This window comes from Leucopleurus acutus (assembly GCF_964270905.1).
Source record: "Leucopleurus acutus genome assembly, chromosome: 17".
NCBI classification, from domain to species: Eukaryota; Metazoa; Chordata; class Mammalia; order Artiodactyla; family Delphinidae; genus Leucopleurus; species Leucopleurus acutus.
In genome coordinates, this window is record NC_139159.1 from 80,615,568 (window position 1) to 80,634,178 (window position 18,611).

Consider the following 18,611-nt stretch of genomic DNA (forward strand, 5'->3'; position numbering starts at 1 on the left):
TCTGACCTTTAGCCCACCCTTCTTCTTCCTGCCTGGAACATAGATATGATCAACATGGGTATAGATGACAACACGTAAAGAAGACCAAGCAGGAAAATCAAAGGAACTGGGAGCCCAGATGGCCCTGGACAGAGTACCGCAGAGACTAGCACGGTCACTCCCTGATGTTCCACCCAGACATCCCCCGGGAACTCCACGTCCTCCGGTTGTCTCCAGGTCAACCACATCTCAACACAGCCCACATCGACGCTCGTGACACCAACACATTACTCAGCGAGCCCTTCTTGTGCAATTTAGTGCCAAACACTCTACAATAGGAGTTATAACATTTGACATGTTTTCTTTCTGTCCTTTATCCTAGGAAACTCCATGTAAATTTGAACTTCTATCATGGCCCTCATGAGAGTTAATACACGTGAAACACACGCACACAGCCCAGATTCCTGGACCTTTGTACCTTATTTTTAGGCATTTTGTTATAAGCAATATCAAAATCTTCCTAGAAGAGAGAGGGTAAAAATAAGCTCAAAACATGTGTGTATACATATACACACACACACACACACACACACACACATACACACACACACACATATATATAACAAATGCTAATAAAAGAAAGCAGGCACAGAAATAATATCAGGAAAAAAAGAACCCAAAAGGCAAAAAATATCAAACACAATAAAAAAAAAAGCATGTTTTATAAAGGCAAGCTTATCTCCACACCAAGAAGGAATGAGAAACACGAATCTTTTTGCATCTAACCAGATAGCTTCAAAATACATAAAACTAAAATTGACAGAAATACAAGGAGAAAGTGACAAACCACAGTAATGAAGGACTGAAAGAAACACTAACAATCTCTTTCAAAAATAAAGTAGACCTAATAATAAGGACAATCAGATGATGATAAGGCAAGGGCACACGCAGAGATGTCTACAGAGCTACAGGCAGCCGAAGGAAATGAGTGAGGTGACCTGATGTGATGGTGGGGACTGTGGCAAACCGGACAGAGCACGTGCTCCATTAAAGGCATGAGAATTAACAAGATAATGATCATTTAAAACAGTATAGAAGCACAGGTGTGCAGGCTGATTTAGCCAATAATCACTAGTTTCAACCCTTGAAAGGCTGTGAACAACATAATAAACAAGTTTGACTTAGATTTATACAGAACTTCATGCACAACAAAGAGATAAGTTCTTTTCAAATATACATGGACTGCTACAAAAAGTAATCACTGAGCTACAAAGAAAAATTATAGTAAATCTTAGAATATAGAAATTATGCTTTAGAAATGTGCCTACAGACAGTGAACACTCAATAAACATTAGCTCTCTTAAACTTTCGGAATGCAATAGCTAACAATTTTCTCAACAACTTGAGGGCGATTATTATTATTATTTATTATTCCTATTATTCCTATCATTATCCTCAATTTTATAGATGGGAAAAGCCCAAGGTCACAGTTAGCAAATGCCCAAGAAAGAATAATACCCAGGCAGTCTGGCTCCAAAGCGTATAACCAACTATGCTAACTTTATGTGTGTGTCTGTGTGTGTGCATAATTTTAATACACATACACACACTTCAAATAATTCTTGGATTAAAGAAAATACTAATTTTCAAGTTATTTACAAATAAGTGATAATGAGAGACCGATGGGATATAGCCAAAGTGGCATGCAGAGGAACACGTATAGCCTTTGATACATTTATTTAAGAAACAAACTGTCAGTGTGTGAAGGGCGGAAAAGAAAAATAAAACTAAAGAATGTAAAGTAAGTATTTAATAAATACAAAAGCAAAAATCAGTAAGATAGATAACCTTACTATACTATAATAAAACCAAGAGCTAGGCTTCCCTGGTGGCGCAGTGGTTGAGAATCTGCTTGCCAATGCAGGGGACACGGGTTCAAGCCCTGGTCTGGGAGGATCCCACATGCCGCGGAGCAACTGGGCCCGTGGGCCATGGCTGCTGAGCCTGCGCATCTGGAGCCTGTGCTCCGCAACAGGAGAGGCCGCGATAGTGAGAGGCCCACGCACCGCGATGAAGAGTGGCCGCCACTTGCCACAACTAGAGAAAGCCTTCACACAGAAACGAAGGCCCAACACAGCAAAAATAAATATATTAAAAAAAAAAAAACAAAAAAAAAACCAAGAGCTAGTTCTTTTGAAAGATCAATATATGTTGGCAACTAATTCAAAATATTTTCAAGCAATGTAACGGCCAAAGGGAACTTGTGAGCAGGCCAGAGCCTGCATAGGAGCCAATTTATCCTCTTCTACACAGCAACCTGCTGGCAGCTGTTACCTGGAAGTGGGGCTAAGGGGCTAGACTGTGACGAGAGACTTCCACTTTTACTTTATGTTTTGTTCAAATATATACTAAGGTAGAGATTAGAAGTATAATAAACTCCCAAACACAAATCATCAAACTTCAGTAATTAACAACCTATGGCCAATCTCATTTCATCTAAACCTCCACCCACTTCCCCTGCAATTCAGATAATTCTGAAGCAAATCCCAGACATCTCATCTCATCTCTAAACCTTTCAGTATATCTCTCTAAAAGATAAGGACTCATTTATTATATATAACCATCATAAAATAATCACACCAAAAACCTAACATTAGTATGTATGTGTTTCATTACAGAAGTACTACATGCTACCTGTTAGAAAATTCAATTAAGAAGTTTAAAAGAAGCACAGTAGACCTCATATACCCCAAAACATGCTGAAGGATCACCCGGAGTGTACAAATGGGGACACTGAGGCTGAGACCAGTGAAGGCGTTTGCCCACCGTCTCCCAGCCAGTAAGAGTTGGAGCAGGGATTTGAGCCCGGGCCTCTTGATGACACATCCCAGGCTGGGTCCGCTCTACCGTGGCAGCCTTTTGCCCCAACATATAACCAGATTTTGAAAATAATGATAGGATAATTAATACATCGGGGCAACAGCAGCTCCTTGGCCGTAAGGATATACGCTCACACTCTTACATGTGATAGGGCAGAGATCAACGTTTATGGAGGGAATTCTGCACAACAGGCCTGGATAGGTACTTTCATTTCCATTGTTCTGCTCTTAGCAGTCCTAGGAAGATACTATGGGCTGAATTGTGTCCCCCAAATTCATATGTTGAAGTCCCAACCCCCCACCTCAGAATGGGACCAAATTTGGAGATGGGGGTATTTAAAGTGGTGATTAAGTTAACATGAGGTTGGTAGGGTGGCCCTAATCCAGTGTGACTGATGTCCTTATAAGAAGAGATTAGGGGCTTCCCTGGTGGCGCAGTGGTTGAGAGACCGCCTGCCGACGCAGGGGACACGGGTTCGTGCCCCCGTCCGGGAAGATCCCACATGCCGCGGAGCGGCTGGGCCCGTGAGCCATGGCCGCTGAGCCTGCGTATCTGGAGCCTGTGCTCCGCAACGGGAGAGGAGGCCACAACAGTGAGAGGCCTGCATACCGCAAAAAAAAAAAAAAAAGAAGAGATTAGGACACAGACACCCATAGAGGGACAACCATGTGAAGACACAGAGAGAAGGTGGCCATCTCTAAGCCAAGGAGCGAGGCCTCAGGAGGAAGCAAACCTGCCAACACCTTGATCTCAGACTACTGGTCTCCAGAATTGCAAAAATATAAAGTTCTGGTGTCTAAGCTACCCAGTCCATGGTGCTTTGTTATGGCAGCCTGAGCTCGATACAGAGGTAGATGGTACACTGTCTATTTGACAGATAAGAGAACGGCACATCTTAGAGCTATGAAATGGGCAGCATTTGAACGCAGATAAGAGTCCAGAGCTATGCTCTCTCCACTGCGCCAGGCAGCTAAGCACGGAGAGCAGGAAAGGCTCAGCAAGGGGCGTGGACAAACTGTTGGTCAGCCAAGAGGATGAGCAGACTGCACCCCTGCCTTGGCCTCATCGTGGGCAGGTGTATCTCCTGCCCTTACGCTCTGGACTTTGTCATGTGACTTGCCTCAGACAACGGTTACGTGGAAGAAATAACAGCACGGTAGCAGGGTCATGGCATAAGACACCTCACTTGCTTTCACTGCCCTCTTGCACCTCTGCCATCACCAAGAGGAAAACACACAGTGGCTTGGAACAGAGCTGCCCCGTCAGCTTCAGACCAGCAATGAGAAGAAAGCTGCCCAGCTGAGTGCTCTGGAGCGGCCAAGCCCATCTGAGCCACAGTCTGTGAACAATAATAAATGGCCATTGTTTGAAGCCTCTATATTTGTGGGTGATTTGTTACACGCCACTAGCTGACTGACATAGAAGGTCAAAAGAAGCAGTATATAATGAAACAGTAACAAGCACAGGCTCTGAAGTCAGACTGCCTGGGTGTAACTCCTGACTCTGACGTTATTTTGCTGTGTAACCTTGGGAAAATTGCTTGACCTCTCTGATCTTCCATAGCCACATCTGTAAAATGGGAATACATGAAAATATCTATCTGATAGGGTTGTTGAGAGGATGCAGTTAATTGAGATGGTTATCTGTAGAAAAACAAAACCCCATGAGTGATAGCTCTATTGTTGTGACAGGGACTAGAGACTAAGCTTGTTATGGGGTGCTCTGGTCAGCCTGACCAAGATGACAGACCTTTCGTCGTCTTTTGTTTTAACATCAGTCCCACATCTGCCTTTCCCTACTAATTTAGTGAGGCAGTGAGCTCCCTGTCACTGGAGGGTCAAGCAACGATGCCATCCTGAAAGGGTAGAACCTGATGACCTTTGAATCCTGTCAGACAATAATCACCGAGGCAGGTCTTCTGCCCTGTATCCAACCCATGATCCCAGGAAGGTGAACAGTGGAATAAAGAATAGAATGTTGGGCTTGAGCGCAGAAGACCTGGGTTCAAGTCCCAAACTCCACTGTGTGACCTTGGGAAGCCACTGGATGTGTCTGGCCTCGCTGGCATAACAGAGTTAATCCTAACCATGCCTATTTCACAGGGTTGTTATGTGCATGAGAGATGGTAGTGGATGGGACCCTGCTTTGTGAACTAGATAATAGCAGGGACAAACAATCCGTACCCATAGAGTCCTCTATAGAGATGTCACTCCAGGCATATTGAGGGAAAGGCCCTCCACCTCTGATGTCACATCTTTCGCTAGCTTGGGGTGGGCAAGTACATGGCAGGCATACTGCCACTGTCCACTCTATACCCATGGCACACATGACTAATCGATCACAGCACTCCTCCCCACTGGAGCTGCTTCTCAACTCAGAGTTCCAGTGACCAAGACAACTGGCTGGACCAGAACTGATCAGGGAAAACCTCCGATCCTGGGAGCCAGACCAAGGCCCACTGCCTCCCCTGCCTCCACCTGGTTCTGGGGTTTCCAGGAGATTGTGGGTTCCAGGTGTCAACTGCCCCCACAAGACTCCCTTGGACTAGCTGAGTCTGGGATGAGGATGGGTTTTCACAGCTGTGGACACCGTCCCTCTAACCCCACCTGACCTGGTCCAGGCCACATAAAGATTGCTAAGAGGATGTTCTAAAATAGTAAGAACATCCAAAAAATGTCTTCAACACTGCTGAGGGCTGCTGAAATTGCAGTGAAACTAGAAGCCCTGCACCATATGCTGTTGTTTACAAGACAACACACAACACTGCCAGGTGCTCGTGCCCTCTGACCTGGGAATCCCACCACCACAGCAAACCCTTAAGTAATAACCCAGCAGAATATGCACACACACACACATACATTCAATAAAGCACTACCTATAATTGGCAAAAAAAAAAAAAAAAAAAAGGAAAGACACATTAAAACACTATAAATAGAGAAGTGGTTAAATAGATGATCATACATTCATTTAGTGGATATGGAGCTGTGAAAATATATTTCCCTTAAGACTGCGGAAACACAAGGTAATGTTTGGTATAAACTTAAAGAGAAAAAGACTCTGAAATGCCTAGACACCATGGGGGCCTACCAATACCTATCTCTACTCCTTCCCCACCTTTAGAACCCATTTGGCTTGAAAAGCAACATGCTACATTTTCCCAGACTGCTTTGCAGATAGAGTTGGCCATAAGACAAAGTCCTGGCCGATGACATGTAAGTAGAAGTCCTTAGGTGGACCATACAGGCAAGCTGTTTAGAAAGGAGCAGGCTCAGCTGATACATGCCTTTGTCTTTTGTTCTTTTTTCCTGCCAGGAAAGGATGCCGGAGGTGATGCTGGAGTTAGGGTAGCCATCTTGGAACCATGAGGCACCAGCCTGAGAACTAAAGCCAAGCTAAGACGGCTGAGCAGAAAGATAGAAGGAGCCTGAGTCTCTGAAGGCATCGTGGAGCCACCTGTCAGCCCATCTACCTGCCCCAGACTCCTTCATTGCTGTTTGGTCCGGTCACTGTTACCTGGGTTCTCTGCTACCGGCAGCTGAACTAAGTCCCTTACAGATTCATCCTGATGAAAGGATAAAAACAGTGAGCACAGCTGGGCGACGAGGAGAGTGGGAACATGAAAAGCTAAAGCCATTCCTGCATGTGATCACGAGCCCACAGGGGAGTGGTGGGGACTGTTCTCCCCTCTTTATAAAACGACCTCTGCCACGGCTCACTTCTTCCTCTCTTCTGTGATGCAGGAGCTACTCTGTGAACCAGCACACACTGGGCATCCACTGCGTCGGCGTTCGAATCCCTCTGGCCTAAACGCTTGTCCCAAATAGATGCTAGACCAACTGTGCTAACTGCCGGGGCCCCTCAGCACTGGGGGCGCAAAGAGGTCTTTATCTCCCCGGAAATGGCGCTCACACTGGGAAACCCTTCATTACGACCAGACTCAAAGGGAACATTCCCCCGCAGCCTGCAGCAGCCCTGGGCGAGGCCCTTTCCTGGGGCGCAGACGAGACTCGTGGTTAGAGCCCAGCCAGGCCAGCCCTGCATCACGAGCAGTCATCTCCCACCAGAGTCCAAGAGAGAAAAGGTCCCGACACTGCAGGTGCAGCCCGTGGGACACCGAGCTGCCTCCAGACGTACCTGGGGCCTCGCCGCTGTGCTCCCTGACACACAACAATGCCGCCGCTGGGCTGGAGCAGGAACCACACCCTCCGTGCTCCCTGACACACAACAACGCTGCCTAGAGCTTCTGCGTGAGGTGGGGAAGCCAAGCGCCCTCCTACGGTTCCCCCCAACACCTCCAAGCTCACCCCACCTGCCCAGAGTGAGCGAGCTCTCCTCAGCCCCACCTGGGCTCCCACCCCCCATCCACATGGGACTGTGCCTGAAAGCTCAACGCCAGAGTCACCTCCCTCCCGACGTGTGGCTGTGAGGCCTCCTCTGGGCAGGAGGAGGGGGCAGGGAGAGGGAAGGGACCCACCTCCCAGGCACTGACTGCGCACACGCACACGCCACACCGCTCGGCCCGCTCTGGCCACGATTCGGAAGGTGGCTTTTTCTCCCAGTCTGCAGAAGAGGCTCCGGGAAGGGAAGTCACCAGGCCAGGGGACATTCTGCACTTCGGGGAATATCTGGCAACGTCTAGAGACATTTTTATTTGTCACTACTGGGTGGGGGAGGGGGTTGCCACTGGCAACCAGAGGATGGAGACCAGGGAGGCTGCTCCGTGTCCTGCGATGCACAGGACGGTCCCCACTGCAAAGAGGTATCCAGCCCCTAATATCAGCGTTGCACGGGGAGAACCCTGCCCCAGCCCGAGGTCACCCGCTGACCAGAGCCGGGGCCCTGCGTTCAGCCCGCGATCTCTGCAGACCTCACGTCAGGATCCTCGCTGTGGGCCATGAGCAATCCCGGTCTCCTGCCCGCGGAAGTGGGGACACTGCCAGTGGGCACCACGGAAGTACCTAATGGAATCCCCAAGAGTCAGCAGGTAGGTCCTCACCGAGCTCCCCTGTGCACAAAGGTGTGGGAGAGGGACAGCAAGGGGGGCAGGCGTGCACACGGGGAAGGTCCAGGGAGCAGCTGCGCCCAGCCTGGACACCTCAGGGCTGCAGCTCCCAAAGTGGCTGCCGGCGCCCGGCTCTGCCCCTCAATCCCAGCAGGCCTCACCCGCCCCTGAAACCCACAGCACCCCAGATGTGTGCCACCCTGCACGCCTCCAACAAATGGCCAACAGGGACCAAAGACACCACTGCCGCGTGCTTCACGTTTACTGACATTTTGGTCCCTGAGTATAACATCTTGTTCCTGACGGGCCATCGGGGGGTCAATCATCAAACACCTTCTGGGGCCCGGTATGTGCCAGGCGCTCGGAACACTGGGATAAAAGGCCTGACCCCAGCCCTCAAGCGCCTTTCATGTGAGCAGACCTAGCACAGTGCAGGCCCCTGCTGTCACCTACTGACCAGCGTCCAGAGGACAGACACGAGTAGTCTCAGCATCTTGTGAGTGCACGGGGCCAGGCTGGGTGGAGGGGACAGCATGGGCAAGGTCCCAGGTGGGAACTGCCCGGCAGTGGTGTCCCAGGGGGCGTGGGGAGAGGTGGAGGGAGGTCTGGGGGCCCACAGGGCGGGAGGGGCAGGCAGGGCGCAACAGGGCGGAGGGCTGGGTGCCATGACAACACACTGAGCGCCTCAGCCCCGGGCAAACACCTGGTGATGCTGCCCGCCGGGAGCCTCTCACCTTCCTGTACCTCACGTCTAGCAGGGCTGGTGACAGCCCAAGGCTGTTTCACAGGTGGGTGTCTCTTCCCGCCAGGTGCCGGACAGACTCGCACGAGCCCGTCACTAGCGATGGCCTTGGGGACCGAGATCACACATCTAAGGCGTGGGAGTGAGAAGCTGCCCATTGGCGAGACGGGTCCCTAACCTGCCGTCCTCCCTTAAAACCAACAGCTGAAGTTCAAAAGGCCAGGCCTCTGCCTGCACCTGCCCAGTGGCCCCAAACCCCTCAGTTCAGAGTCCCCCCAGCTCTCAGGGCCGAGCGCGTACCTCGGCCGCCGGCAGGTGCCCTGAACGGCCCTGGGGACTCAGTTGCCCCCTGTGGAGGCTGTGGAACAAACACATGCCCGGGGCACCCTGCCGGAGGCGTGGCGGGCCTGGCTCTGACCCGAGAAGTTGGGGGTGCAGGGGTGTCGGTGGCAGAGAAAGATGGTGGCATGGGCTTCAGAAAGGTCACCGTGGCTGCAGGGTGGAAGGTGGCCTCCCGGAAAGCCATATTTTCTCAACAGGCCTGGGTTGAGAAAACCTACTGCCCAGGGTTGGACCCCACGGCTCCAGAGGCCCCCGAGGCCCCCAGCCTGGCATCCCACCACGGGAGCCTCCTTCCGCTGGATGTCAGAAGCTTTTCCATCTCCGGGGTTGCTCCCTGACTACAGAGTGGGCATGGGGCAGCCCCCCAACGAGGGTCAGGGCCATGGCACCCAGCAGGGGCGGGGGCTGGAGACAGGCAAGGGATGGGATGTCCCCTGCGGGGGAGGGCGGGAGAGCAGGGCTGGGAAGCTGCAAATGACGACTCTCCAATTTGCCAAGAGCTGGCGGAGTGCAAGGAGGTGCGAGGCACCTGGCAACCGCCGTCAACACAGCAGAGCCCCGGGGCTGGACAGGAGGCCTTCCACGGTTGTTCTGGCACGTTCTCTGATGCTCGAGAGCCACCAAGCTCTATGTCCCCATTTCACAGATGCGAAAAAAGCCCCAGGCTAAAAGGACGTGCCTAGGATCAGGCCTCCAGGACAGGCAGACGTGAGCAGTCCTGCCCACGGCTACGGGACCGCCGGTGATCTGCCTGCCGCCCGCGGCCCCGAGTCCCTTGGACTCAGGCTCTGGAGGCAAGCGGCACCATGACCCGCTCCTGCGGATACAAGACCAAGGCCAGAGGTAGGGCCTGGCCCCAGCCCCCTCCGCTCTCCATGCGCCCAGCCCAGCACGCCCCTTGCCACCCAAGGGCACCTGCACCCTCACGCCAGCCACAGCTCATCCACAGCGCCATCCTTCACCTCAATGCCACCCAGGGCTCTTCCCAGGGCTGGGGACACGACGAGCGTGAGGGCAGTTCAGGGCAAGCCCACCGCACGGGGCAGCCCTGCCTTTGAGCAGCTGTTTCCCGGCCAGGCCCGTCATCGCTCAGGACCCCAGGAGGGAGCACGGTGGCGGAGGTGGCTGAGGGCTACAGCCGGTCATCAGCTGGGGACCCCCTGCTTCTCCCGGGCCCAGGGGCAGACATCTCACAGCATCCTGGCAAGCCGGGCCAATGCATTCACAGACGCTCCTAAATTTTCTCATCTTCCCCTGCTGCAAATTTTTCCATCAACCATCCCTTCTTCTCTGCGTCCACAGCACAGAGCTGTTTTGCGCTCCGAGGTCAACGTCAGGGCCTGGATTCACCCCAGTCCAAGACAGAGAATAAGAGAAGTTCACATGAGGCAGAAGCTTGAAACATGTCAATGCAGGGAGGGGGCTGCCCAGAAATGCTGGGGTACTGACTGGGAGCGTGAACAAAAGTACAGTGCAGACCAGGGGAGGTGAGAAAATTCTCTGCTCTCCCTGCATGATCAGACCCGACTGGGAGAGCACACTGTGTGCACCAGAGCTGCCCAGAGGAGAGCGGCCAGCTTACAAAGGTGTTATCAAAAGAAACGCAGGGGCCCTGGGGCCATCTCCAAATCCCCAAGACTGTTACAGGACAGGAAGTGAACCAAGATCTACTCAGCCCTTCTGCTGGAGAACTGTAAGCCACAGGGTGGGTGCCTGCAGCTTAGAAGGGAGAACTTCTACAGACGGAGGTCCCAGAGTTGGGACAGACAGAAGGGAACTTTGAACAAAATCCCTTAAGGAAATGAACACCAGACCCCGCCCCTGCTCCCCGCCCATGGGTGGCCTGGAGGAGGATATCCCCGGGGTGGAGGGGAAGATTCTCAACCAGACTCTCACGTCCCAGATTCCACTGCCCATGGACTCTTTTTTTTTTTTTTTTGGCTGCATCGAGTCTATGTTGCTGGGCGCGGGCTTTCTCTAGTTGCGGTGAGCAGGAGCTACTCTTCGTTGCGGTGCGCGGGCTTCTCATTGCGGTGGCTTCTCTTGTTGTGGAACATGGGCTCTAGGCGCACGGGCTTCAGTAGTTGTGGCTCGCAGGCTCAGTAGTTGTGACTCGTGGGCTCTAGAGCGCAGGCTCAGTAGTTGCGGCGCACGGGCTTAGTTGCTCCACGGCATATGGGATCTTCCCGGACAAGGCATCGAACCCGTGTCCCCTGCATTGATAGGCGGATTCTTAACCACTGCGCCATCGGGGAATTCCACGGTCCTTGCCTCCTAACTCCCTCCCAGAGCACTGCCAAGACCAGGCGTTACATTCATCTCCTCCGGCATTTTCCCTGGTTCTCTGGCGCGGCTGGTGTGAAGACAGTGCGGGGCTGCTCTGTGTTCTGACTCACAGAGGCAGGTGCCCGGGGCTGCCCACCTGTCCATCCTAGCTCCCCAAGCCCATCCCACCCTGGACCACTCCACACACATCCCACTCCAGACTCACCTGCACTCTGTGTAATGAGTTCCCTCTCCTTTCCTGGGCCTGGGCCCCCGAGTTCCACTTTCTAAATGGAGACCTTCAGGCCGCTCCTCAGGTGACCACCATAGAGACTGGCCAGCCCTTTAAGAGAAGACACCCCCCTCAAGTACACACACCCCCTTCCACATGGAAGCCCACAGGTCAGAACTTCACACAATAACCTCAACGTTCATCTAAGCACACACACTTCATCACATGTGAAGTGATGAGCTCCCTGTCACTAGAGGCGTTCAAGAAAAGGCTGGCTGATGAGGCAGGATCGTGGGCGCTGGTAATGTTCTGTTTCTTGATCTGAGTGCTGGTTGCATGGCAGGGTTTGTTTATCGGAATCACTGAGCAATACACTTGTGACACGTGCGCTTCTCCACACGAACATTCTACTTTCTGAAAAATTAGAAGTGACTGGGATCGGCTGACCATTTGGCAGGAAGGAGATGAGGCTGGAACAACGTGAAAATCGCCCGCCATCGAGGCGTTAACACTCGCTTAGCCCTGCCAGGGGTGCCGTGCACCCACCCTAACCTGCCCATGGGAGGAACTGGGTAACATCCCACTGACGGAGGAAGGACGAACGATGCAGCACGGAGCCAGGTGAGTGCTCCGAGCAACGAGGAGTGAGCGAATGAGTAAGTGAACGACAGCACAGAGGGAAGGATGGACGGATGCGGGGACGTGTGCAGCCTGACATACACGCGCAGGGAGGGCTGGCTGAGCGGCAGTGTGGGGGATGGATGGGTGCAGGTGCGAACGCAGGTCCACAGGGGAAGAGATGTACACGGAAGCCCGGCTCACCTCCCGCTCTGACCTCCCCGGACTTAGCAGATGAAAGTCCAGGCCATCCGGAGAGAGCAGGTGAAGGCAATAGATGTCTGCACACGGGGTCTCCTGTGATCCCCGCCGTCTCAGAGCCCTCAGCGGGGTGTCTCATACGCCTCGGGAGAGCCGTCTCTCTCAGGTCACCCCGAGTCAAGGAACCCACCCCTTTGCCTCCCCCAGGACATCTATGAATAGGCCGTGCTTGCTGGAGGGCCAGGGCCACGTCGAGCAAGGCCAGGTCCGGGCAGACCTGGGAGGAGCTGAACACGGCACCTTGTGCTCCTGCACCCGACCAGCTGCCATACTGAAAGTCACAAGGAGACCCCAGCCCTCCCGTCCAGCCCACGGTGTGCTGGGTGGCCGCGTCCTTCACCTGGGCCTGGCTGAGCAGCTTCCCTGAAGTGTGAAGGTAAAGGGAGAAGCAGAAAGACACAGATGGAACATTCCACAGGCCCATCCCTGGCTCCTGGGTGGAATCCATCTTTGGAGCCTGCGGTAAGGAGATCCCGACTGCAGAGTTCCAGGCCCTCGGCCTCAGTGGGCACTGCCTCCTCTGGGCCTCAGTTTCCCCATCTGTAAATTGGGGCAACACCTCCTCCCGCCTCGGGGGTGACGTGAGTGCGTGTGCGTAGAAGTGGTGCTTCCATCCTCGTCCTTCTGGAGGTGACCACTCTGTGCGGGGCTCTGTGCGGGTCCCGCCGGTGCCGGGAGGAGACATGGTTCCTCCAGGGGCAGAATAAATGGCAGAAACGATGCTGGAGCTGGGGGAGGTGCGGAGGGCAGGGGGCACAGCTCGGGGGCAGTGAGGGGCAGAGGGTAAGCCGCGCCTGGCCCCTGGGCTGTCTGCCGGTGGCCCGGGAAGGGTTAACTGAGCTTAGCTGTCCCCACGCTTCACGCTGGACTGCACCCAACTGTTTGGGTTTCCAGCTCCCCTCCTGTCTCAAGGCCAGGCCTTATCTTGTCATCTAGACGGTCCCCAGAGCCCCAGAGGCAGCACAGGCCAGGCGGGGTCTGGCACGCAGCGAGAGTGTAAACCGTGGATCGAAACCTGCACCCCAGAGCGCAAGAGGAGGACATGGGAGACGCTTTCCACTTGGTGAGAAGTCTGTTCAAGGTCCTGCGGATGAGCGAGAAAAGGGGGCGCCCCACTGCATTCTGGGGCGGGGGACCTTGAGCAGGGAGCCCGCAGGAGTGCAGAACCTTCTGGGACTGTGCCCCACCCCCTGCCAGGGACCCAGCTCCCGAGCCGGTGCCCTGGAGCAGCCACCCCGCCTTCAGCCGGGCCCGAAGGGCCTGACGTCAGTCTGTTCCTCCTCCAAACAGCAGCAAAAACAAAACGCAGGGCCCTTCCTTCCCTCCTTCCCCTGTGAGGCCCAGGTTTTAAATCGGCCTCTTAGATCCTCCAAATGAGATCTGAATTCTAAGCACAGTTTCCTCTTTAATGATCCCGAAGGTGGTAACTACTTAGAACACAGATGTTAGAGTCGAAAGAGAAGTGTCTGGAGATTCCCGCTGTTGTCAGAAGTAGTCGCTGATGGCGGGACACAATTTTGGCCTCAAGCGCCTCCTGTAGGAAGAGCCCCCGCGTGCTGGGGGTTCCTTCCCACCCAGGCCTGAGCCCTGAGCAGAGCAATTCGGAGCAGGCGCTCTACAGCCCCTGGCCGCGGGGACTCCTGACTGCCACCACTCCTACCAACAGCTCAGGAAGGCAGGTGGGAGGGTTTCCAACCCGCCTGCTAATCAGATGGGCACGGCAGGGGATGCAGAAGGAGTTTTCATCTTGAACACGATGGAGAGTTCCGAAGGCCTCGGGCTCGCCAAATTTAGAACGCAACAATACCATCTCCTGGGCAGCAGCTACAAGTGGCACAGACATCAGAAGCAGCGAGCGGGGACGGACGGCACCCAGAACTGGAGCAGCGATGGGAGTGAATCTGCCTTCTTGGAGCCGGTGGGACCTGTGCTCGTCCCTCCTTAGGACAAAGGTGCCTGTGCCCGGGCTCCCGGGAGAGCTGGCCGGCGGTCAGTGTGAGAGCCCGACAAAGGCTCTGACGACAACGGCGGCCACAGGTCCAAGGCAGAGTGGTAATTATACATGTTCTTAAAATCCCGTTCGCCGAGTGCGCTCCTAACTGCATCCGGAAGCAGCGTACGTTAGCAGAGGGAGTGAGGGTGGTTCCTGCCCCACCTTGGAGACCCGAGCTCAGAGTTGAAGCATGCACACTCAAGAAACCGCTCAAGGTTAGATTAAAAAGAAGAGCGCCCCTGAAGAGGCACCCGACTCATTACCATCACTGTCCGATAGGAGGCGCTTCCTTGGAGGGCCTGGCTTGGGGCTGGGTTTTGGTCTAGGCCTAGGAGCACCTTAATTTGCATTTATATTAAAATAGAAGAAAACAAACAATTAACTAGATAGGTGCTTCGTTTCCCGTAAATTCGAGCTCTTCAGAGCTAAACAGCTTCCCAGGGCAGAGTCAGGCTTAGCTGATGTCAAAATTCATGGATTCTCACCTACGAAGTGCACACAGCGCTGTACCAGGCGGCTGCAGGCACGAGGGATCCCACTGGCCCTTCAGAGTCACCCTGGCGGGAGGTTACAGCGTCACGCCCCTTCTACAGGTGGGGAACCAGGCTGGGAGTCAGCACACCACCCTGCCCTTCATGGAATTCACGTTCCAAGCCCGGTCAGCGGGCTCCAGGCTCAGCATCTTCCACCACAGGGCGGCTGAGTTAGGAAAGTCTTTTCTTCCTAGCCTTACACATATATTTCACCCTCTCTTTCCGGAAAATCAGTTGAAAAGTCAACAAAAGAAGTGAGGAATAAGCCAGCACGGTCATCGGCTGCCCCTCCACACGCTCCACCTGGCCACCCTGCTTTGACCCTTCCTCTTTGGAGCCCTAACCATTAGAGGCATATGCCCAGAACTGCCAATCAGAATCAACACACGCAATCGATAAGAACCTTATCAGGTAAATGGAACATCTCTAGGTTTGATTTTAACTCCAACCGTCTCTTCAACGTTGCAGTTCAACTCTTGGGACCGGCCAAAGGTTTCCTGTGCTCACTTCACTACTGGTGGCCAGCACGCTCGCAGCTTTCATCTGACTTGGGTCTACGTCACTCAAGGCACTTTAGGGAACGATGAGTGCTTCCCCTCCCCAGGGGTGGTCAGTTTTGGAGGCATATCCCCGGCTCTCTGGCTCTCCCGCAAGCAGGCCCCTGCCCCGCAGGATGGACGCCCTGTGCATGTGTGTCACGGCCACAGCTCACACTGGAAGTGTAAAGAACAGGAACGATGGTTATGACTGGCTGGCCCTTTCAGGAGCTGGAAGCACAGGGTGGGAAAGGAAGGACTCTACTGTGTTTTGGCCCCTGGGCCAAGGACGTGTGGCAAGAGGAGCAAAGCTGGTTCCACAGACAACAGAAGGACAATTTCCTCCTGAAAACATAAAAACCTACACCAATGAATTAAACATTTCAAACAAGATGACTCTCTTAAAAACTCTTTTCAACCAAGAAGGAAAGACAAGCCGTCCTGTGCTGGTGCTTCCTGTTGCATATGGCACTGAGAAATCCTGTTTTTTCGGCATGCAGAGCTTTCCAGAGAAAGAAAAATATCAAGGGGAAAATCAGAGAAGGAGGTCCAGAGAAGTCAGGCAGGAGGGACGGAGAGAAGGATGGGGAAGACGAGGCCTCTTCTCAGGGCACAGGGGCACAGAGAACTGGAGGGGAGCAAACTAGAGGTGGCCCCGAGCCAATACAATGGCCCTGACAGGTCCACGGAGGTGGCCATGAGAGGCCGGGTGCCGCGCTGGGACAAGGTGCACACCACAGAGACACCACCCTGCCTCCTGCGGCGTGGGGAGGGCAGCCCCAAATCCACTGGGATGAAGTGACCTGCTCTATTTCCCACAGGTCTCCAAGGGTGATGGACGCAAGTTGCCTGAACCCCTTGGCCTCAGTGGGGGTCCTGCCCTAGGTGCCCACCAGAGGCTGCTTCACGGGCAGCACCTTCGGGCTCAGACCCACAGGAATCCCCAGGGTGTACCAACTGGACTCTCTCCCTGGACCGGAGCTGAACTTCCCCGGCTTCTGGGCAATACGCACACGTGCCTTATCCACCGGCACAGCCTGGGGGTGGGCTGGTCCTGCCCCCCCACGGGCTCTCCACCGCGCTCCTAGAGCCTCTCACCAGGCCGCCACCGCCCCGCCCCCGCCCCCATCACCAAAGAGCAAACCCTCTCCTCCCAGGGGCCTGGCACGACCAGGTTCCAGCATGGAAGAAGAGGAGCTGGGAGGCAGGAGAACTGAAACCTGGGCTCGGAGAAGGCTGGAGGCTGGCGAGGGTCAGCGCCTGCCTAGCTCCGAGAGCCGTCCGCGGCCACCTGAGTCGGTCTCCGCGCCGCAGGTGCCAGGCCAGCCCTCTCCAACTCCCGGAGAGGTAGTAAGTGTAAGGCTTGGAGGCCCGCGCAGCCCAGCCCGCGCCGGGGCGGTGGGTGGGTGGGTGTCTGCTGTGGGATTATTCTTAGCGCTCCACACTCTTTGCAAAAGTGGCGCCTCCGCCCTCCAGGCTCCGGCACGCTCGCTCCGGGCTCGCACGCCCGGCCCAGACACCGGCGCGGAGGAGGGCACCGGGTGGGGTCCGCGAGGGGTGAGACGGCGCGGAGGCGCAGGAGAGGCGGGGGCTCCCGGAGAGGAGGGGGCGCTGCGGGAGGGGCCCCGGCGACAGGCTGCGTTTAACCCTCGGCGCCCCGCACCCAGCCCTGCGCCGCGCGCTCAGCCGCCTCCCCGGACTCCTCCCGGGACGCAGGGAGCCGGGCGGCGGCGCGCCCAGCCCTTACCTATGGTGGTGATGACCGTGATGGCAAAGTAGAAGGAGCCGGCGAATTTCCACTGGACGCCAGCGCGGTGCGGCTCCGACTGCAGGATCACCAGCTCCAGCTGCCGGTAGTCCTCGCTGCTTATGTTGTACTTGCCCTTGATCCGGACCTCCTCCGCTTTGAGTTTTTCCTCCTCGCGCATCTCGTGGTCCGACTCGAGGGCGTCGAAGACGGCGGCGCCCACCAGCAGGTAGGTGAAGGTGCAGACGATGAGGGACAGAGTCCGCACGTTCTGCCTCTTCATGGCCGCCAGCAAGGAGCCGGCGCGGGGGGCATGTCCCGCAGGCTCGCAGCCGCGCGCGTCCCACTGCAGCGCCCGGCGGCCGCCGCCGCCTCCTCCGCCGCCGCCGCCGCCGCCGCCGCCTCCAAGTTGTAAGCGGCGGCGGCAGCAGCAGCAGCAGCAGCAGCAGCAGCAGCAGCGGGGAGGCGGGGGGCGGGGAGGCTGGGGGGGCCCCCCTCCGCCGGGGCCGCCACAGCCGCCGCCACCGCGAGGCGGCTGGCGGGGCAGGGGCGGCGCGGGCCCGGGCTCGGGCGAGAAGGCGGACAGGCACAGGAGGCTGCTCGAGCGCCGGGGCCAGGCGTCCGGGAGCCCCGACACCCTGCGCCAGACCCGGCCGAAACAGCCCGCCCCACTGCGCAGGGCCATGCACGGCGGCCCCGCCGGGCACCGCGCGGGCCTCGCTGCCCTCCGCACCCCGCCCCCAGCTCCCGCCGGAAAAGCAGGGGCGGGAGCCGGAGCGCGGCCGCCGGGGCCCGCGCCCCTCCGGGTCGGCTCCGGGGAGGCGGCACCCAGCTAGGAGACCACAGGTCCGCACGCGCCCCGCGGGACCTCCTGCCCCTTTTACCCCTCCGCGTTCCCCTTTGAGGGGGGTGAAAAAGTTTGCGAAGTGGCGGCGTCTCCGGAGTCCCCAGCGAGCGGGGAGGGGGCCGAGCAGGTGCAGCGGTTGGGGCGGCCGGGTGCCCGAAGGTCCGAGCGCGCTGCGTCCACCCGGGCGAGCCGGGACGCGGCGGGGTCCCAGCCAGGCGTCGGCCAGTCCACGAAGTTTGCTCGGCTCAGCCCCCGAGGCGCGGGAGCGGGGCGCGGCCCCCGGGTGGCAGGGCCCGCGGCGGAGCGGCCTCGGGGGCGGCCGGGAAACGGCGCGGCGGCGGTCGCCCAGCCCGCTCCTCCGGGGGCGGCGGGCGCGGCGGAGGCGGCGGCGGGAGGGGTCCCGCGGGCCTCGCGGAGATGCGGGGTGGGCGCGGGCGCATGAGCCGCGCGGGGGTCGGGGCCCTCCGGCGTCCGGGCGTCCGGGGAGGCGGCCGCAGCGCCGCTCTGCCTGGAGCGCTGCGTGCGTGCGCGCCGGAGGGAGCCCGAGTGTGTGTGCGTGTGTCTGTGCGTATGTGTGCCTGTGTGTATGTGTGCGTGTGTGTGTATGCGCGCGCGGGAGCGCGCGGGTGTGTGC

The 18,611-nt window shown here is 56.3% G+C and overlaps 1 protein-coding gene across 1 annotated transcript in view; it reads right to left on the reverse strand.

Annotated features, from left to right (window-relative positions):
• Window positions 1-17,413, reverse strand: part of KCNK9 (potassium two pore domain channel subfamily K member 9) — a gene marked incomplete at both ends in the record, with an annotated part of 91,986 nt that extends 74,573 nt beyond the window's left edge. Inside the window, one exon of the mRNA XM_082858530.1 lies at window positions 17,131-17,413. Coding sequence (XP_082714656.1) covers window positions 17,131-17,413 — 283 coding nt within the window. The remainder of the gene's footprint in view (window positions 1-17,130) is intronic.
• Between the last annotated feature and the right edge of the window lie 1,198 nt (window positions 17,414-18,611).